The sequence below is a fragment of the Rattus norvegicus genome, chromosome 1 (assembly GCF_036323735.1).
Source record: "Rattus norvegicus strain BN/NHsdMcwi chromosome 1, GRCr8, whole genome shotgun sequence".
NCBI lineage: Eukaryota > Metazoa > Chordata > Mammalia > Rodentia > Muridae > Rattus > Rattus norvegicus.
The window spans coordinates 207,962,930-207,985,115 of NC_086019.1; the positions used below are offsets into that span (position 1 = coordinate 207,962,930).

General features: G+C 46.8%; 1 protein-coding gene across 4 annotated transcripts in view; it reads left to right on the plus strand.

Moving 5' to 3' along the window:
* The window catches only part of Kcnq1 (potassium voltage-gated channel subfamily Q member 1), a 332,940-nt gene that overhangs the window by 241,796 nt on the left and 68,958 nt on the right, over positions 1-22,186 (plus strand). For all 4 annotated transcript variants that reach the window (XM_039092702.2, XM_039092705.2, NM_032073.2 and 1 more), the window contains one exon: positions 21,379-21,454. In XM_039092702.2, coding sequence (XP_038948630.1) covers positions 21,379-21,454 — 76 coding nt within the window. The remainder of the gene's footprint in view (positions 1-21,378; positions 21,455-22,186) is intronic.

The following is a 22,186-nucleotide window of genomic DNA, read 5'->3' on the forward strand; positions in this document are numbered from 1 at the left end:
AATGTAATCAAGCCTCTTCTCCTTTCTGGACTGACGTTGTGTCATGTCCCTGCTCTCTCCACGATGGTAGACAGAGTCATGTTTGCATTCAGCTCCATTCTCAAGGGTACAGGGAGTATGATGGGGGGTACCTTCTTTGTCTGGTGCTCTGCTAACCACCCCTATCCCAAGACATACTGCTGTGGTATGGACTGAGGTTCTAGAGCTTAGAAGAGCACCGATCCCTATAAAGTTTCATCCCTCTGGTGTGGTGTAAGGGATGTACCCATTGTTCCTCCATGTCAGCTTTGGAGTTCAGTTTATTTGAGAAATCGAATTTTCTCCAGATTAGATTTGTTTAGCATTCCATGTGAGAATCCTGGAATCTATACTATTCTACCAACCCACCCAAGAGCAAGGCGTCTCTCTGCAGGGTATTGAACCACATGCTTGTTACCCCACCACAGTCTGAAGGCCTCCCCCAGAGAGTTCACTTCTGTGACTACAGGAGAATGTGTCCTTTCTCATGCTCCATTGGAATTTATTGATTGCTGGCATAAAGCAGCATTGTACAGTAAGCTGTGCCAATCGCTTTAGCCAGCTCTAGCACATGAGCTGCCAGCTTTCTCAGAGGGCAATGAAAATGTACAGTTTTTCCTCTCTCCCCAATCCATCACAGCGTTCTGCTTCTTGACCCTGAATAGCTCCAGGACCACCCTTAACAACGGAGACCAAGGATGCCCTGTCTACTTCACAGCACACAGCAGAAAATCCCTGTGCTGCCTGTTTGATGAATTGTTTGCTCCCGGGGGTTTGTTTACAGCCTTCGCTGAGTTAAGGAAGTTCCTTTTCTATTCCTGTTCTCTAAAGGTTGCCTTTTAACGATAAGAAATAAAAGATGAGCTGGGCGTGGTGGTGTAGGCCTTTAATCTCAGCATTCAGGAGACAGAGGCAGGAGGATCTCTGAGTTCAAGGACAGCCTGGTCTACAGAGTGAGTTCCTGGAAGAATCAAGCACTTTTCCCCTTGACCTGAGAATCATGCTGCTAGACTCTGATATTGAACCATCTTTGCATTCCTGGCTCACATCCTCATTCAGTGGTCTATTCTTCCTCACTTATTTAGTATACATTCTTGGATTTGGTTAGCTGTTTCTTGAGGACTTTTGCTTCTCCAAAAGTGGTGTGGGGGTCACATCTCCATTTTCTTACATTTTCTTGCATGGATTTGAAACCACACCCATTAATTGGGCAGCATAACTCTTGTACTGTTTTCTATAGCCAGGTAGATATTTTATGAAGCTTTGGAAGAGGTCAACTACAAAACCAGACATGCTTTAGTGACATTTATATTTCCTTCCTTTGTGTGTGTGTGTGTCAGGGAAGGAGTTACTGAGTATTAGCCACAGGGCCTCGTGCTTGCTAGGCAATTTCTTCCTCACTGGGCTATCCACCTAGCTCTATACTGAATTTCTTATATACTTATCTTCTAGTTCTGATTTTGATATAGTTCTAAGTGTTTGTTCCATTTTATTGGCATTTTCAAGCTTACTCAGACCTTATTTTCATTGTTTTTGCAGCTTTAATTCATAAATCTTTGCCATGGGTTGCAAACTGAGAAATGCCACTTATTCTTGTACGGCCCATGAACTTACATTTTTTAAATAATTGAAAAACTAAGAAAACCAAAAGATGAATAGGAAAAGGACACTGGGAAAGTATAAAATTTGAACACGCTCCTCCACATGGTAAGCTGTACGGGCACACAGCTGTGGCAGCCGTGGCATTCATTGTTCACAGCTGTTCCCATGCTGAAGCGCACAGCCAAGCAGGTGTCTGCCCAGCAGATGGGACTGCACTGCTGTTCACATTCCACATATCCTGTCATCCAAGACTCAGTCAATCCAGCATTGTTGGTGTTTCTCACCCCACCTAACTTCTCAGCTGTCCCTTCCCTGTCATCCCCATCTTGGGCTGTGCCATATGTATCAGGCTTCTAGCCAACTTGGTCCAGGCCCAACCCTGTTTTTCTCTAGGCCCTCTGCTACCCACTCTGTAGATCATGCTCACCAAACTCCATGCTCCAGGGTAAAAACTCAGTAATAAAAAGTGACTTGCAGAGCCGGGCGTGGTGGTGCACACCTTTGGTTCCAACACTTAAGGGGCAGAGACAAGCGGATCTCTCTCTGTGTGTTCAAGGCCAGCCTATTCTACATAAAGAGTTCCAGGACAGACAGAGCCACATAGACCCTGTCTCAAAAAGAAGGGAAGGAGGAGGAAGAAGAGGAAGCAGAGGAGGAGGAGGAGGAGGAGGAGGAGGAAGAAGCAGAGGAGGAGGTGGTTGTGCTAGTGAAGAAGGAAGAGGAAGAGAAGGAAGGAAGGAAGGAGAGAGAGACAGACAGACAGACAGACAGACTTATAGGTTCCCACACTGCACAAACTTATTCCTACCTGACCTTGCCCATCCGTGGAGCTACTTGAGCTAATGGTGATCTTATTGGCAATGGCACCCAACACACGAAGCAGGATAATAGGGCCTAGGGAGGTGAGGAACCCTCAGAGTCCAGTGTTAGAGCAGGCTAAACTCAGCCCAGGACTGATTCTCCACATCTTCATTCAGCATGATTTCAAGTCAAGAATCCCATGATTAAAATGCCCAGGGGGCTCTTCCCACAAGGAGTGAATGTGGCTCCCTTCTGGCCTCAGCATCTGTTGCCCAGTGAGGTTCTGCTTTGCTTCAGGTCCTGCGTTGCAGGGGTGCTCTGGAGACCTCAGCACCTAGTGGGTTGCTGATGATCTTCCTTGGCTTATCTCTGTCTCCTAGTTGACTATGTCTGTGATGGACACCTACCTGCCTACCACAGGCAAGAGGGAGCGACAGGAAGACCCTTCTTCTTCCACCAGTCTCTTATCTCTCCCTATCATTGTGTTTGATTCATTTGAAGTGAAGCATATTGCAGGACAGTTTTATAGGATCATTGCAAAGTCAGTACAGAGTCCCCAGATGTCCTCTCCAGTATCTTTGTCAGGAACAAAAAAAGTCTCAGTGTCTATTCATTACCGATGACCAGCAGTACCCACCATGCCTCACACAGTTCGCTCTATTTGTATCCTCAGAACCCCTCATATTCCTTTCCTGGTCCAGGACCCATCCAGGATTCCATATAACCTCAGGTTCTACCTCCTGAGGTTCCTCTATTCCTTTCTATCTTTGATGTGACCATGGGTTCTGTAAGGGCTCTCAGGTGTCTAAGCTAAACTGTGTCATATTTTTCTTAGTATTAGGTGAGACTGTGGGTTAGGAAAGGAAGTTGGTCTCTCTTTGTCACCCACTAAGGGTGCCAACGGTTCACACAACTTATCCCTATGCCAAGGTTGACTATCTTGACTGGGCTATGTCTGTGCAGCTTCTCAATGTTTATATTTCTCTATCCCCTTTTTCTATACCGTCCTTCTAAAAGCCACCAGGGCCTGGCCTTATGGGACTCTGGAGACACCCTAAGACATGGACCACACTCTTGACCCCTGTGGACCCTAGTGGGGACCATTCTTGAAGGGACCCCCTGAGAATGATGTCTGGCCTCCTCCTGGATCAAAGCCATGGGCCCTGTTCCCCGGGGACCGGGAAGCTGAGCAGGCAGACAGGGTAGCAGGCCATCGCCCCAGGCAGGCGTGGGAATCCACACATGGCCCCTTCTCAAAGGCGGGTGCTGTCCCTGGGCCCCGGCAGGGTCCTGGAGCCTCTCTCATTGGGCACATCCGCGCCCAGCCTGGCCCATGGTGGAAATGCAAATCTAATTAGTCTGGCATTGAGCCCGTCTTAAAAGCATTAACAGAGCCTTAAACTGTGCTGTCGGATGGGGGTGAAGAAACGCCTTAGAGAGAAATTACCGGATGGTGACAAAGCCCCAATTTATTAGTCTTCTCCAATGGGGACTGTGCAAAGGACATTAATTACTTTAATGGGACTTATTTTGCTTCGTTGCCCAAAGTAATTGGTTTATTAACCTCTCCTTCCCTTTAGGGAAGGAGGGAGGGGTTGGGGGACCGGGTGGTGGCCCCGGGAGGGCCTTGCCCACTGTGTTGCCTCTGCCCAGCAGGCCAGCTCTGCACCCTGGAGCAGTTAGCACTCTGTCCCTGCTGGTTCTGACCAAAACAGTATCAACACCCCACTGTGCGCCAAGTTCTGAGGACACAGCTCTGAGGAAGCAGAGCCCTCAAAAAAAAAAAAATAAATAAATAAAATACACTGTCCCAATGGCTGTCAGGCTGTCAGCTCATGGCTGTCACAGGTATCTGAGGAGAAAGGTCTACCTCTGGGGAAGTAGACCTATAGGGCAGACTTCCTGCAGAAGGGTCAGGTAGGGCAGGATAAAGGACACAGAAAGAGGAAATGAATAGCCAGGCCAGGTGGGGGAATCACTGTGGACAGTGTTCAAAGGCCAAAGAGAAGGTCCTGGAGTGGGGGATGGGCAGGGCTAGCTCACGCAGGTAAGGCAACCAGTCCTAAGAAACCAACTTCCTTGTGCTTCCTAGATGGGACTAGATAACATTTAGCGTCAAAGTAATCTCTCTGGCTTGAGCAAGCTGTCTTGAACTCGCATCATGGAAAAACTGTTTATCCACATGGACACCCTGGAAGACAGCTTAGGCCAGACTCTGAGAACAGTGTTGAGTTTGCAGAACTTCACAATCTACCCACAAGGAAGGGCAGAGATTAGTACTGGGCAGGAGGCCAGCTCTTCCTTCATGGACTAGGCGGGAAAGAGCCTGGTGGGGGTAGGGCAGCAGCTCCTCTGACCCCAGCTCTTGGCTAAGCAGAGAAAAAAGTTTCCCCCACCTTTGGAAGCATAGGTTGGACTGATGTGACCCCCTACTTCACCCTGGTGAAGCCTGGGGTGGGGTGGGGGGGCACACGTGAATCCTAGAAGTTGGATGGTATATTTGATACAGCAAGTGGACTGGGGAACATGGTGAGATGGAATAGGGCTGAGGGGTCTTCATGTGTTGTATAGTCATGAGCCCCCTCAGAAAGTCCCCAGGGGTTCCCACGGATGAGTCTTACCTGCCTTCCATTTAAGCCCATGCCCTGGCCAGGCATAAACATGGCGAGAAGGCTCTGAGATACTCAAAGAAGGGTTCTTACCTATAGGTATAAGAGCCCCAGGAAGCCTGAGACATAAGGTCTTGGAGGCTAGCAGAGCTCACAGTGGAGACCCTCCCCCTCTCTCCAACGCCAAGCCCATTTATTTCATCAGTGCTCAATAGTGGGCTAGCCCTCTATCCCTCCCTTTCTGGCGATTCTGTTTGAAAGGAACAAGCTAAGCATATCTTGACCTTACCAAGATCTCGGGGGCTATGATCAGGCCAGGGAAGTAGAAGTCAGTGCACCAACGTCCCCACCTCTTGTCAGGCTTTTGGGCCCTCACCCTTGGGAGAGCTTCCGTCTTTGCAGATATCACCTTGTCCTTGATTCTAACCTTAACCAAAGGGTAGGTAGGTCTTGGTCCATTGAATTGTTTGACAGAAGGTATTTAGGGGTAATAGGGCTTGGTCCAGACCTCTGAAACGAGAGGAGGTTTCAGGCCAGGTTAAGACCACAGCCCCCAAGCCATTCTTAGAGTGAAAGTTAATGGGGGATCGTGATGAGCAGTCTGTCCATACCTAGCCTTCTGGAGGGAGGAGGCTCTGTCTCAGGAAGCTTGTAAAGCTTGGTCTAACTCCTTTATCTAATGTGGGGGCCCATTCCTTCAGCACCCACAGAAAGATCCCACATACTCCAGTTGCCACTGTAGAGCCAAGTCTAGAGGTTACCAGCTCTGTGGGAAGGGGCTTGGAGGACAAGAGTGGGGAACTTGTGAAATGAGGGTGTGAGGCATAAGAACAGCTAGGGATAAGACTGAGTGCTCTGTTCTCAGCGTTCTGGAGACCGTGAACTCTAAGAGCTGCTACTCTTCCCCTCCAAGGCTGTATGACCTGAGGCCCATAGCCAAGCCTCTCTGACCTCTCTCCCTTGTACAGGAGAGAAGATTTGAGATGTTAAATGTATATAAAAGCACAAGAACAGTGGTGCCTGGGAAGCTTGCTGCAAAAATGTATTGGAAGAGGTTAATATATGGGGAAGGAACCTAGGTCAGAAGCCAGTAAAGATGCTAAGCGCCTAGGACATCTTGCTGGAAGCCTGGGGCAGGGTAGAATCTGTAGGCTCCCCACCTGAGGCCTGCTGGGTCTAGGATTCAAGTTCAGTCCAAAGGAAGATGGGATTGAAACACGTCAGGGACCTCAGCACAAGGCCAAGCCCTTGGGAATTGGTCACCAGGTGAGCTTGTGGGTGCTGGCAGGTTATGGAGTCTGTGGGGAAAACATTTGGACGCAAAGCAAAATGTGCCAGAGAGACAAACCCACACTGTGGCAGATTTACCCAAGACTTTCTGTCCCACCCCGAATGTCTCAGAAAGGCTAGGTTAGAGCTGCCAGGTTTGCTAGTTCTACACAGCTTTGGGGTTTTATGCTCTGGGGTCCTAGCATTCTGGGCTGCTAAGTCCCTCTCCAGGAGCCCCAGAGAGCTACCTCCTGAATGCCCCTAGTTTAACTCCTGTCTTTTCCCCCTCCTACTTGTAACCTAAGTGGCTGCAGGGGCCCTGGTTGGGCCCAGGTTGCCGTGTAGTTCACAAGGAAATATGCACAAATCACTTCTCTAGACATAGCCCATGTAATTCTTCTTAGACATTAGGAGTTTCTCTCCCTTGTTTTAATCAACAAGTCCCCAATAAGCCATTTCAGCGAGGCCATTACCAACGGCCCCTAATCTCCCGGGGCTGCTGAGCGAAATGGGATCTCTCGGCTCTTTCGCTGAAAACGCTTTTCTTGTTTTCTTTCTCCAATGTGCTGGAAACTAGCCAGCTCGCCAGTTCCATTAACTTAATGAGGGCTGACAGTCTGCAGCAAATGTCCTCATAATCTCCCCAGGACTGAGACAGGGTCCTCTCCAGTGCTTGTTCATACCCCAACCTTGCTGGCTTCTCCCCAGGATTAAAGTGGGTCCTCTCCAGTGCCTGCCTATACCCCAGCCTTTGCTGGCTTCTCACCTCCGTGCACCAGGTCCTCCTGATACAAACCCAGACAAAGACTCGTCTCTTTACTGTTTCTACCCTTCAGCTCCCCACAGGTTTCCCTGGACTTTCAGGCCATCAGTGACCTTGGGGCATTGGCAACCCTGTTACCTCAGTGGGTCCAGAGCCACTATGTGATTCTCAGAGCTACCAGTGTGTCTTGTTCTTGGTGTTCCTTTCCCCCAGGATGCTTCTTTGTCAACATGAAAACTTTATCTATTCTTTGTTTTCTGGGCTCTTTCGCTCCTGAGAACTCCCAAAGATCAAAGAATTTACTGGAGCCAGCTGAAACCCAGAGAAGCAATGGGCCTAGGACTTTTGTTATGTGGCAGGAAGCTTCCCTTTGCACCCTAGCCTATAGAAGCAACAGGTGCCACCTTGGAGAGAGGGCCCGGATCTGGAATGGCAGTCTCTATTAGCAACAAAAGGAGAGGAATGAACTGACACCCAAAGCAGACATCCATCCTACCCTAGCAAGCCCTTCCCCTGCTGTGAAAACACAAGCCTCATTAGTGCTATGGGGTGGGACTAAAGACTCACCTGCATACCCAGTGGTCCAGATTCTCAACAGCTTCCCACTGACCACCCTTTCTGTTCTTTGCTCATTTTGACTCTTTGAGAAACGATCTTCCTATGGGGCTTTCTTTGGCTTGTCTGGAACTCACTATGTGGACCAGGCTGGCCTTGAACTTGTTGCAGTCCTCTTGCCTCGGACTCCCAAGTGCTGAGATTGCTGGTACGTGCCATCATACCTGACAGAATCCTCCTTTCATAGCCTGTACATCTCCTCCCAAACCTGGCCGCTGTTCTGAGATATGTGTCTGTCCTGGGTAGGCACTCCTTAAGTGTCTCCCTTCTTCAACATGAAATAAATAGTAAGTGGGGACAGAATTGGACAGAATGCCATGTGCCTGTACATCTGTGGGAGTTACCACACAGGGGTCAGCCTCTGAGCATGCCATCTGTCTGCAAAAGTCTGAGGAAGACTCTCGGGTCAGTATGAGGATAGGGCGTGCTCACAAAACCAAGGCATGATGTTTGGCATGGCTGTGCTTCCTGACATTGGTTTCTGGATAACTCCCAAGCATATATTGTTTAATGTGGCCCCAGTAGAGCTACACAAAGCCTCCTCAGGCCACCCTACTATGCAAGCCTTATTTCTGCAGGCCAACTTACAGATTTCATCTACCACCTTGCGCTTAGCGCTCTCTCTCCCATCCTAATAGTGTCAGTCTCCTTGGATGAACAGTTTCCCTACCCTATCTAGTCTTTTGAAATATCCCTGGAAACAGTCATTGTATGACTACAACCATTTCCTCTGTCGTCGGCTTCCCTTTCTGCCTTCTTCGTTACTCCAACTACGGAGAAAATATGAAATGGAAAATTCTAGAAATTAACAATGCAAAAGTTTTTAAGTGCTTGCCTTTGTAATAGTGTTATGAGATTCATGCCATCACACCCTGTCCCACCTGGGATATGAGTCGGGTCCCTGTCAATCAAATCCCACAGTTTATACTACCTACCCATTAGTCATTTGGTAACTGTCTCTTCATCAGGTCTGCCATCTGGGTGTCACAAGTAATTTTACTTAATAGTAAAATATGATACAAAATAGTAAAAAAAAATACATTAGTCATGATGGTAGACATTTAGATAGGCTGAAGAGAAGCTATAAAAGCTTCATTCTTGGGGTTGGGGATTTAGCTCAGTGGTAGAGTGCTTGCCTAGCAAGTGCAAGGCCCTGGGTTCGGTCCCCAGCTCTGAAAAAAGAAAAAAACAAAAGCTTCATTCTTTGAATAAGAAGAATGAAGTGTCTACAAGGAAAGAAAACAGTTGCATGCTAGGTTGCCAAGACCCACAGGAAGAACAAATCTGTAATATTGTAATGAAGGAAAAGGAAGTCACTGCTAATTGTGTCGTCTACAATTATTGTCCTCTGGCTACATGGCTCAGAACTGCCCTTGGCTTTGGCCATCTGCTTGGCATCTTGGAGCTTGTTTCTTCTAGGGAAAAGGAACTCCTATATTCATACAGGTATTTGGTTCACGCTCATCTCACAGGACAGACCACTAGCATGCCAGGCAGGGACCCCATGTACATGGCCAAGCCGTCACTCTCCTCCCCAGACTCAGCTAGGAGAAATTATTAGGGGCGTTTTCATGAACTGGGTCACTCCTGGCTGTCTCATTTGCTCCCAGATTCTGCCTTTCACCCCCTTGACTTATCTGCCAAAGGCAGCTTGTTCTGAGCCTGGGCGTTCCCACTGATGGTCAGGTCCCTGCCTGGTTGGTTCAGCTCCTTAGGAAGCCCTTCCACACCAGCCTCCCTCACTCTTACTAGTCCTTTTCCGGTGTCCCCCAAAGACAATGCTGGTGGCGTGGGATGGAGCTTACTTGGGTTTTGTTGGTGGTGGTGTTGTTTTGTTTTGTTTTGTTTTGTTTTTTTGCTGGTCTTAGAGCTATTGTGGAAGGTAGGTCCTAGGATAATCTACCCTTTTTATCCCCGAGGCACACAGATTGGCCTCAAATGAGTGAGCCTTGGATCAGACTCATCCTGTAGCAGATTGGTCTCCAGATCTATTAGCCTGTGACATTACAAAGACTATGAGATTCCAAATTACTAGAGTGGGGCTGGCCTGAAGAAGGCATCCCCTTTCAAAGGAAGAAATGAACAAGAAGGAAAGAGTAGCGGGTCTCAAGTACATTCAAACTCCAACAGGACGCCTAGCACTAACATGTAAGGGCTGAGAAGCATTGGTCTTTGTCCCACTTTCTGGATCCACTAAGCCAAAACTCTACAGAGCAGTGACACTATGGCTTGACTGAATATATCCCATATGTCATCCAGGCAGGAGTTCAATGCTAGTGGCTCTGCCACTCTGGGTTTTAGGAACAAACCTCCCCCCCTGACTGGTCTAGGAATTTCTCTGATAGCCCTGCCCTGCGGCAGTTCTGCCTCAGTCCCGCAGTTCTTTGGGTATAAAAGGTCTTTGGGTTCTTTTTGTCTCTGCTCAGTTCTGAATCCGAGTGGAGACAAATCTGCCCTCAGCTTCTATGCCCAGTAGACATGGTCCCATAAAGGTCACCAAGACTTGCCCCTCACTGGAGGGGTGGTCACGGTGCCAACACTTCACTTGATCACTGAAACCCCAGCCGGGGCATCCCAGAGCCACTGCACTGGAGCTTGGGAGGCAGAGGCTTGAGATGTGAAGGATAAGGGAACCCTACACTCCCTGAATTGCCTCTTGGTCTCTGGGTCACCTGAGGAGCAGCATCAACTCCCCTGTCTGACACGCTGTGTTCTGACCTCTGACCTTTCTGCTTTCTCGTGAACATGCCTCTTTTCATTGTTTTCTATCTGCCTGGTTGGTTTGAAAGAGAGTCTTACTGTGTTTCTTGCTGTGTGGCCCTGCCTGGCCTAACACTAGCCCAGGCTGACGGGAACTCTGTCTAAGCAGTCATCCCGTCTCAGCCTTCTAAGTGCCAGGGTTAGAGGAGTGCGCCACCATGCCTGGAGTCATTTCATCCTTTTCTTCCTCCTGCTAGCTGAGTAGTATCCAGACCGGTACCTTTCCCTCTCCTCGTGACAGTCACTGGCTTGTGATTCTCCTTCCACCTCATGCTAGAAGCAGTCAGGAGATTCTAACGCCATCAATACTTTACCGAGGGATAGCCTCTGCTAACTCACCTTGTTCACTTCTCAGAAGTGCCATCCTGTATAGAGCACTAGGGTCCTGGGACACAAGGCCACCAGGTTCTTTGTCTTTTCATTACTCTGTGTTCCCACAGAGCCCTCACCAGCATATCTTTCTTGCCTCTGTTCCCACCAGTGTCCTAGCTGCAGCCCTTTGCCCACGGCCAGGAGACTGAGGCTGTCCCTAGAGCTCCCGTCTTCTGAACCATCCTCAGTCTCTCTCCCTGTGCTCCACAGGCCCCTGTCTGGTCCTCCTTCCAACCCTGCCACCATTTCTTTCATCAGCGCCCTTTCTCAGAGTCAAGTTCGGTACTAGCTCTAACTGTGACAAAATGCCTTAGACTAGGTGATTTACAAATAACGAAGAGTTACTGTACACAATTCTAAAGACAGAGAAGTCCAGAATCTAGGCTCTGACAGATTTAGTATCTAGTGAGGACTATGTCTGCCTCATAGATAGTGTCTTCTGTGTGTCCCGTGGCAGATGGCAGAAGGGCAAAAAGAGATAACTAAACTCCCTCAGGCTTCTTGTATAAGATCATTAACCCTATTCATGTGGGTGCCCCTCTCATGACCTAATGTCCTCCCAAAGGCCCCACCACAGTCTCCTTGGAGATGAAGGTTTCAGTGTATGCAGACACTCAGACCCAAGAGCCTTGGCTCTGGGGAAACAGAATCACCCTCCTCTTTCAGCTCTGGGACAGTTGAAATGGGTGACCTTTGCATTACAGCCACCTGCCCCTGAGACCCTGCAGAATGTTAGTGCCAAACAAGAATGTCTGCTATGGCTGGCCTGGGCGGGGGCCCAGCAAGGGGCAGCTCACATGGATGGCTAATATGGAAATAATTTGACAAAGACATAAGACCCATCCATCGAACACTCTACGTGATGAGACATCACTTAGACCTGCCAAAAGAGTCAAAGTTCACTATCCTGTTTTTTTGATAATGAACCGTGGGCTACCCTGAGAATGTGGGTATCATCGGGTGTAGCAGGGAGCTACAGTAAGGATTGCAGCATGGGGTGGGGGAAATCACAGGAGCTGTGCTTTGTCTCTTGGAAGTATCCCCTGTGAATCACAGTTTGGAGATTGGGCAGAAGGGGTGAGGATGGGTTGCTGTCTCCACAGAGAGGGAATGAGACCAATTTCAGGGCACACTAGGCCTGTGTTCCTGGGACACCCTGAGAAAGGGGTTCTTTCCACCCTCCAGAGCCTCCCTATCTCTCCAGCTGAGCTCTCTGCAGAGACCTGCAGGGCAGCCGCTCCCGTTACAATGCTCACCTCAGTGCACACGTCAGCAGGGTCACACTCTGTGCAGCCATCACCACTCGCTAACCGTAGAACGTTTCATCACCCTCAAAGGCCACCTTCACCCATCAGCAGTCACTCCGAATCTTCCCTTGCCTAAAGAACCACCAATCTCAAATTTCCACAATGTGCTATTCTGAGCATTTCGAGGAGAACTAGGACTCCCTGGCCTGGGGTCAATCATGGCTGCCTTCCTTTTACCTAGCACAATGCCCTGTAGGTTTATTTGTTTTGCGATATGTGTCAAAATGTCACCACTCTTAGTTTGTGTGACTGAATGATACTCAATTGCATGGACAAACCGTGCTTGTGTGTTTGCCTGCCTGCTGACAGATTTTTAGATCTACTCTGAATAACACTGCTCTGACCTCACGTGTGTTCTTATATGAATTTATGTCTTCATTTCTTAGAATACATATGTAGAGCTGTGGTTATTAGGGGTCAAACTTTTATAGGAACTCCCCCCACCCCACCGGCCTACTTCCACCACAGCAGAAGAAGCACATTTGGTTGGTCAGTGTATGGCCATCACTTTAAAAATGTGACATCATCTTTGAGGTGAGGGAGTCACATGACTGGTGAGCAAGGACCTGTCTGGCTTTGTACTCATAGGAAACGCTGGTACTCAGACCTTGAAAAGGGAATGTATGTCCCAGCACTGTCCACAGGCCTGAGGCCTAGCACTAGCCACACCCTTGTCGGGTGGGGACATGGATGTTCACACTAAGGAGAACTTTATGACAGCTCATGTAACTGTATTAATCGCAGACAGTCACATAAGGGGCTCTCAGCAATGGAGTGACACTGAGACAGGGCTTCGTAACCTTTGCTCAAGTTTATCTACTTGTTTGTTTGAGATAGGGTCATTCTCTGGCCTCATGCTCACAGCAATTCTGCCTCAGCTTCTAGAGTGCTAGGATTATAGGTGTGTGCACAACCATGCCCAGCAACTTTTTATTGAGTCACCTAACTTAAAAGATATATGATTATATATGTGTGTCTATTTATATATATGTGTGTGTTTTCATATGTATGAAAACATAAACCAGGGATGAAGATGATAGGATTCAGATTGGTGATTACTATAGCCAAGACTGGAGGTTCTCAAGACCACAATCACAGTTGAGAAGGAACCCTTCCCACTGAAATACCCATGGAATCCCACTTTTCACCCACTTTCCTGTCCCTAAAGTGGGTGACAGAAAGAGGCCAGAGTCATATCTCCTCAGGCCAGGCCAGGCCTGGAATGAAGGGTTTCAGGCAGCCTCCAGTTTGTCCATCCAGCTTTACTGGAATTTTTCTCGGATGGCTCATGTCCGCGGGAGTCCACAAGGAAACCTTTACCTAGCCCAAGGCTATGCAGACACTCTGTGGCCTTTCACAGCTTGATCTCTCCAGCTTCCTGTTCAAGGCCTGACAAGCTGGCTTTGCAGCTGTGGTGAGGAAGGAATCATAGTGTCTGTCTCTTCTAATGGTATCCAGGTACATTTCCCAAGACCGTTGATTCCCGGTTGAAACAGCTTCCGTGATAAAGCCAGTGGCCACTTATGTGTTTGTAACACCTAAGGTCTTGCTCCACCCCATTGCCCTCCAACCACGAAGCTTTACCAGAATTTTTCTTTTAGCTGTAGATGTGTCAAAAGTTTGCTTGAATGGTTGGCTGATGTGTTTATCAATAGGTTTAATTGGGCCCAGAGGTAGCAAGGGTCCAGGTGGCAGCACTGAATTTCCAGAGGCAAGTTGATCATAGTTATTGTAATGGAGAGTGTAGACAAAACAAGGTTCATGATGACCTAACCCATAATGGTCAGCACAGGAGATATGAATCTTATAATGGCATGGCTTGTAAGGACCCTTGGTACTGGCTAATCAATCATGGTGTTTCCAGGCATGAAATAGATAGGAAGCCTACTGCATTTCTGTTTGATCTGTATATGCAGAAAAGAAATCTCAAACAAATGGAAGAAAGGCTACATTGGATCTTGACAAAAGGCAATCTTCCAGACTTGAGCCAGTTTGCAGACTCAGAACCCCTTGAAATTAAGGGGTGGCCAGGTTCTCCTGAGGAAGGATCTTGATAAGACACCTAAGAGTTGTGCTGTTAGCCTTTCTCCAGTTCTTCCCAGGAGAGACCTATGGCCTTTTACCAGGGAAGACTGGAAGAGCTGAGAGTTCTACTACGTCTTGTTCCAAAGGCAGCTAGGAGAAGAGTGACTTCCAGGAATCTAGGAGGAAGGGCTCAAAGACCCCCCACACACACACACACATGCACACCTACTCCAACAAGCCAACACCCCTAATAGTGCCACTCCCGGCCCCAAGCATATTTAAACCACCACAAGGGCTTTTTAATTTTTTAATGTGTATGAGTTATATATGCATGTATGTCTGTGCACCATGTACATGCAGTACCCTTGACACCAGAGGAAGGCTTCAGAACCCCCGGGACTGGATTTACAGATGGTTGTAAACTGCCATGGAGCTGCTAAGAATTAAACCCAAGCCAGGCAGTGGTGGTGCATGCCTATAAGCACTCAGAATGCAGACGGTAGGTGGATCTCTGTAAGTTCCAGGCCAGCATAGACTACAGAGAAAGCCAGTGCTACCCAGAGAGTTCCTGTCTCGGGGGGCAGGGGGAAATCAAACCTAGATCCTCTGGAAATGCAAGCCAGTGCCCTTTATTGAGAAGCCATCTCTCCAGCCCGACAGATAAGAACGTGTTACAGCCTCCATAAATTCAAGTCAGCGTCAGCGTCTCACTGTCCAGTGCTCATCTGCCTGTACATCTCACCTGTGAACAAGTTAAATGCCTGTTAGCTTTGGCACTATGACAGTTCGTGTCTTTATTTTGTGGTCTAATTACTTATTACTAATTACTAATTAGTAATTATTACTAATTATTAATTACTTTGTAGATAGAAAAGTAATGGATTATTAGTTTTCAACCTTTAGTAAAACCAGGCTTGCCCCCTCTTCCAATCTTCATTTCTTAGCCTCCAGATTTCTGGAATTACATACATGAGCTACTGTGTCCATACCCAGTATGGTCAGGGTTCTGCTAAATTAATTTCTTAATTCTTTCTCATTTGCTTGTCTGTTAGAATTTCGCTGTTTTGTTTTGGTTTTGTTTTATATTTTGTTTTTAGACAGGGTCTCTCTATGTAGCCGTGGCTGTCCTTGAACTCACTATATATAGTAGGCTGGCATTGAACTCACAGAGTTCTACCTCCCAAACTTTTAATTACATTATACTTGTGTGGGGCAGGGGAAGGAGGTACCTGCCATTGCATGAATGAGGAGGTCAGAAGACAACCAGGGGGAGTCAGTTTTCTCTTCTAACATATGGGTTCTGGGGATTGAACTCAGGTCACCAGGCTTGGAGGCAAGCCTTTTTAGCCATTGAACCCTTTTGCCAGCCCAGTCCTCCCACCTTCTCTTGCCTTTTCTCATCTTAATGCACAAGCTAGGACTTTACAGACTCTGTTAGGAAATATGGGGCACACCATCTCAGGAACAAAGTGATTTCTCCAGGACGCGATGTGTGCTCAGTGTTAAGGATTTGTTGTTTGTTTCAATTTTCATTTTTGTTCTTTTTTTTTTTATTGTGTTTCCTACTCTGCTAGGAGTTGTGTTTTTAATTAGGACTAGGGCCTTGAACTTTATCAAGTGCTTTTCTGCATCTTTTGAGTTGATTATATGTTTTTTCCTTCTTCTGTTGATGTGGTGAGGTCTGTTGATTGGTTTTCAAATGTTAAGCCAGCCTTGCGTAACTGGATTAAGCCATGCTGATCCTGCATCATGACATGAGCCCTGGAGCTCACTCACTGCTGGATTTTAGAGGCTGCATCCACGTCCAGGACAGACGTTGCCCTGTGAATAGCTGGGAGCTTCTATGCTGGGGAGAACCCACTGGTGAAGTCGTCTAGGCCAACTTCTCCATATAGAAAGATCGTTAACATTCCAAGTTTTATTCCATTAACATTGGGCCGTTTGTTTTTTATTTCTTCTTTTCTTAAGACATGTTTGGATGAGTTCATCTATTTTATCTGAATTACCAGAATTATTTTTGTTCACAATATTCTCTGAATAGACTTTTTTTAAATGTCTCTAAACTCCACAGTGGTGGTGGTCTTTTAAAAAAAAAAAAAAAAAAAACTCCCACCATTGGTGATTTGTGATTCCCCTCACCCCATCCCATCTATCTTGCTAAAGTTTTATCAGTTTTATTAGTCTCTTTGGAAAGTCAAATATAAGCTTTGTTGATTCTCTTTAATGCAACATTCATTTTTTTATTTCATCAACTTACACCCTTATCTTTATTATTTCTTTCCTTCTACTTCCTTTGGGTCTAAATTTGCTATGTGTGTGCGTGCGTGCGTGCGTGCGTGTGTGTGTGTGTGTGTGTGTGTAACTTGAGCTAGATCTTAGCCTCTCTGCTGTCACATTTTAGGCCAAGCATTATCTTCCCCTCAATGTCCATATTTCAATATACCTCCAACATTTATTTAACTATGATTTTGAAGATAATGGTTTTTAAATTTATATTATGTTTATTTATATGTGGGGGGGGTGCATTGCCACAGCCACATATGTGGAGATCAGGGGACAACTTTTTTTTTTAAGATTTATTTATTTATTTATATGAGTACACTGTCACTGTCTTCAAACACACCAGAAGAGGGCATCAGATCCCATTACAGATGGTTGTGAGCCACCATGTGGTTGCTGGGAATTGAACTCAGGACCTCTGGAAGGGCAGTCAGTGCTCTTAACCGCTGAGCCATCTCACCAGCCCAGGGGACAACTCTTGAGAGTTGTTTTTCTCCTTCTACCAGGTAAGTCCTGGAGATCAAACGCAGATCTTCAGGCTTGGATGCAAGCACCCTTACCCACTGAGCCATCTCACCATTTGTAAAATTGCCATTTTACCAAATAGCGTGGGTTGATCTCAAACTTGTGATCTTTAAGGCCTGACCTCCTGAGCTGCTGAGATCATAGGTGTACACGCTACGTTGAATTTAGCTGTAATGCTTGATACATTTTTTTTATTACTCAATTAAAACTGTTTTCTAATCCATGTAACTTTTCTTTCTTTGGCCTTGGGTTACTTAGATCATTTAATTTCCAAAACACTTGGGGATTTCCTAGTAATATTTTTGATTTGTAGTTTAATTTTATTGTGGTCAAGGACTATGCTGAATATCATTTAATTTATTTGAAATTTGCTAAAGCTTGCTTTTGAAACCTAGCACTTGGTATCTTTGTAAACACTTGTGTGTGCTGGCCTACAGTGGTGTGGTTTTGTCCCTGTCAGGGTGGACGGACACTCCGATTGTTCATATTGGGCTCTGCTGATGCTTTGGTATCCATTGCCAAGGAGATACATTCAAATCTTTCAATCTCTCATCCTGGTTGTGGATTCGCTTTGGTTTGCCCAGTGCTTTCTACTTTTAAGGTTATATTTGTTGGCACATTCAGGTTTGGAGTTGACTTTTTCCTGCTGAATTAATAGTTTTTCATATAGGTATGGGTGGAAACCCTGGGCAACCTTGAGTGCCCTTCTTCAGGTGCAGACCACTTTTTTTTTTCTTTTTGTGACAGGGTCTCTCACTGGCCTGCCTTGGAATCTTTTTTTCTCCACTCTCCCAGCCATAGGATTGCAAACACATGCTACTATGCCTGGATTTTTTTTTTTTTAATGTGGGATGTAAGGAAGGAACTAGGGTAAGACAAGCAGTTAGCCCAGAGCTGATACTTTGTAACACTGAAATGTTCTTTGTCTAGTCGACTGTCCCTGGAGCTAGTTTGCAGCTGCCTGTGTTTAGAGAGCTAGGCTGGGCTACCTTTTTCTCTGCCCCTTTATTTTTTTTTCTTTGTTTACGTTTTTAGTGAATTCATATCATTATTTTTAATCCTGACTGACAATCTGTTTAATGGAATATCAATTCACTTAAACTCACATTCCCTGCCATCTTATTCTTCTTATCCATTTTTTTATTTTTTATTATTTTCCTTCTTTCTTATCTTACCTTTTCTTGGCCTCTTTTATCAGATCACCTATTGCATTCTTAATTTCCACTACTGTGTTGCCCTTTCTCAAAATCTCCTCAATCTCTCTCTCTCTCTCTCTCTCTCTCTCTCTCTCTCTCTCTCTCTCTCTCTCCATTTATTTACTTACTTACTTATTTTTGAGGGGGAGATGTTGAATAAGACTGAGACAGCATCTCCAGTAACCTAGGCTGGCTTCGAACCTCTGTGTGGCCAAAGGTGACCTGGAACTTCCTGATCCTCCTGACTCCGCCTCCCAAGTGGTGGAGTTATAGGCATGTGCTACCATGCCTGACTTTTATAGAAGTTCTTTTTCAGTATTTGAAGATAACTTTTATCGTCTAGTGAAATCCCTCATCTTTTCATCTATTTTCTTGACTCTATCCATCACAGTTATCTTAAAGTTCTCATCTAGAAAGTCTGATGCAAACCACAGCCATCGATCTACCAATGACTCTGTAGGTCAGACTCAGGCTGCTCTGCTGGGCGCACTGCTGGGGGCAGAATGCTCTCTCTGCTCACTCGGTGGCTGAGCAGTATCAGCCTCACATGCCTGAAGCTGTCAGCTGTCATCCGAACCCTTCACCTCTCTACCTTCGCTCAGCTTTTCTAGCAGGCTAGCTCGGGCTTGTTCAAGAGGCAGATTTTACTGAGAGGGTAAAAGTGAAGTCTGCAGGTCTCTTGAGGCCAAAGCTCGGAATACATGATCCGCTTCCACCATGGCGGAGCAAGGCAGGGAAAAGGAGGGATTTTCAGCGACCATTAAAAACCACTGCTTTATACTCTTCCCTAAAACAAAGGTCCTTCTCCCTCCAAACACGCTTCGAGGCCTCACAACTGCAAACACCACCACATAACCCAATCTTCTGTCATCTGCTATCCCCACCCCCGTCCTAAAATCAATGTCAAATGTTATACACGGTTGAAATCACAATGTCCCACCTCTGGGTTCTAATTGATAACTTTCTTTTTCTTTCCTTTCTTCTTCTCCTCCTTCCTTTCTCCCTTTTCCTCAGTGCTAGGGATTGGAGCCAGGGCCTAGTTCATGCTAAGCAAGCACTCTACCCTGATCTATGTCCCCAGCCCCAATTCCATTTTTGAAACAGGGTCTCACTCTGTGGCCTGGAACTCACTCTTATAGTTTAGACAGGCCTCCAACTCAAAGTGAACTTTTCTCTGATTCCTGAGTACTGGGATTAAAGGCTCATACCAACACACCCAGCCTCCCCTGCCTTTTTTTTTTTTTTCACTTTTTATAAGTTTTATTTATTCTATTATATGATATGGGTGTTTTGCTTATATGTATATGTGAGCCACACGTGTGTATCTGGTGTCCTTGTAGTTCAGAAAAGGGGGTTGGATCCCCTAAAACTGGAGTCAGAGATTATAAGGGACCATATGGGTGCCAGGGACTGAGCCCAGAACCTTTGGGAATACAAGCGGCAAGTTCTCTTAACTGCTGAACTATCTCTTCAGGCATGATGCCATTAACTTGTTCAGGCTGGCCTTGAAAATAACTCTGTTCCCCAGGCAGGGCCTGAACTTGTGATCCTCCTGCCTCAGCCTTCTAAATATCTGTGAGTCTAGATCCAGCTTTTAATGTCTTTATCAGCTGCCTATTACTGAACAGCAAACCATTACCAAATGTTGTGGTCTAATAGTTATTTGTCTCACTAACAGCTCCATGGGTCAGGAGCTTGGACTCAGCTCCACTGGAAGGTGGTTCTGTGGTTGTGCTCAGGCTGACTCAGACAGATGCAGTCATCGGTAACTGGTGGTCCAAGATGGCCCAGTCACACACCTACAGTCAGGGATGGGCACCTCTACTCGTCCCCCTTCAACCACTCCAGCCACACTCTCAACACCTGTGGGTTCCACACATGGAGAGCTCCCCAGAGCTCTACACCCACATTAGGTCACAAGGTCGGCTCAAATTCAAGAGAACAACTCTGCCTCCTTAGGGGAGGGCCTCTAGCAGTTAAGATTGCAAAACGCACCACACCTGCAGATCTCTATCCAAGATCTGTTTTTTCCCTTATTTTTCAACTTTTATGTATGGACAAAAACAAAACAAAACAAAACCCAGAAATTCAAAAGTAATCTTTCTACAGACTTTCCTCTACTATGAAAAGAGAAATCTGGGCTAGTTTATACTTGAGACATTGTGAGGTTTTGCCAGCCTCTCCCAACCAAATCCCCAGGATGTTTCCTGGGGCCCCATCCTAGAAGGGTCTGAACCCTAAGCCTCCTGTCCTCTGTGGCAAGAGCCTGCTGGCTTCTGTTTTATTTTTACTCCCTCCCAGCAGTCACTTTTGCTCTGTGAGAACCACGGCTATTTCCAAGGGGGAATTGTGTGAAAAAAGATACCCTGATAGCCTTTGTTCTCCGGAATCTTTGTCACTTGTCTCCTGGTGGCTCTGGAGCCTAGGCTCCACTGTTTTCTTCACAGCCCAGGAAGCCCCACCATCCCATCTGGTGTAGACATTTCCCACACTTCTCTGAGAAGGAAGCACGGCCTGGAGAGTAGGCTGGCTTCCTCTTGCCTCTTGTTTTCTAGGCTCGGGGGCTGCGGGGCCCCCCAGTCTAGCTTTCCCAAAGACTCCTAGCAGCTCTCTGCTGCCAATGCCATTTAGTCTGGCTGGTCAGATTTGAGCTTCACAGACAGGAGATTCTCCCAGTCTCTCCATTACCCTGATGCCTTCCAGTCTGTTTCTGTGCACACAGATGTCTGATTATAGGCACTGCTTTCTCCAGTGATGTTTGTTAAAAAAAAAAAAAAGAAAGAAAGAAAGAAAAGAAAAGAAAAGAAAAGAAAAGAAAAGAAGAGAAAAGAAAAGAAAAAAGACCTTATTTCTAGAAGGAGATAGAGGTAAACCAATGAAAAATCCAAGCAGTCTCAGGAAACAGGATCCTCATTAACATGGCTATGCTCCCTCCTCCAAACACATTCTCTGGCTCTGCTGTTAGAGTTGCAACCCTTGCAAACTAGGGGTACAGACTGCTACCCCAACTTCTGAGATAAAAGCAGGAAAGGAGTGTTTCTCCCCATCTGTGGGTGGTAGCCCGCCCCTTCCCCTGTAGAAACTCCTTGTTTCTGGCTTCTTCTAGAGACAACCAAACCCTGGCTAGAATGTTCTTGTTTCTGAAGAGGCTATCCATGTTTGGCAGGGGTACCTTTAACATGTGTTGCGGGGCTATGAACATGGAAGCTGCTCACACTCTGCCCCCTCCTCCTCAGGCTGCGGGATCACCATCGGGCCACCATCAAGGTCATCAGGCGCATGCAGTACTTTGTAGCCAAGAAGAAATTCCAGGTGAGAGCATGCCCAGTGCAACTGACCCCCCAAGGAGACTGCAGTAGTCGTATACCTCACCCTCAGATGCCAACATGCTGTGACTGTACCCCTTAGTCCGTCACCACTCCCCAAGACAGCAGGCTCCTCCAAGAGCACTGTACCCAGCCCTGACTTGGGAACCCTTTCTACATTGTTAGAAGTAACTTTATGGGAGTACTTCTCCTGCTAGGCTGTGATAGTGACAGTCTGGCAATGTCACCTGGACAGGAAGTGACGTCTGTTCTCAGCTAGCTTGGAGCTTTCTCTATCCTACCCTACCCATACTGGGGCCTGCTTAGTGACCAGAGGCTCCTGAGCTGGCGGAACTGCAGCTCTGGGATCCCTTTAGTATCCCCACACCTTGAGAGTTGTCCTCCTGAGACCCCCGAAGGTAGTAGGTTATGTTCCTTCTCTACTCTGGGACAGTTGCGAGCAGAAGTCATGGGGAGGACAGAGCTTTATTCCTCACTTTGAAAACATGTCAGTAGAAGCAGCAAGTGCTAGAGGGCATTCTTTTACTGGAAAGTCCTTGTCACTGAGCAGAGAAGACTGAGGCCACCCACCTTAGTATAGCCTGCCCAAGGACAATCACAGTGGTGGCCTTGTGCCCCATTATAGGCCACAACTACCATACCAGGCCATGAGATTGACACAGGCTCCCACTGTCCCTACAGAACAGCCCCCAACCCAGCCCTGGAATAACCCAAACCT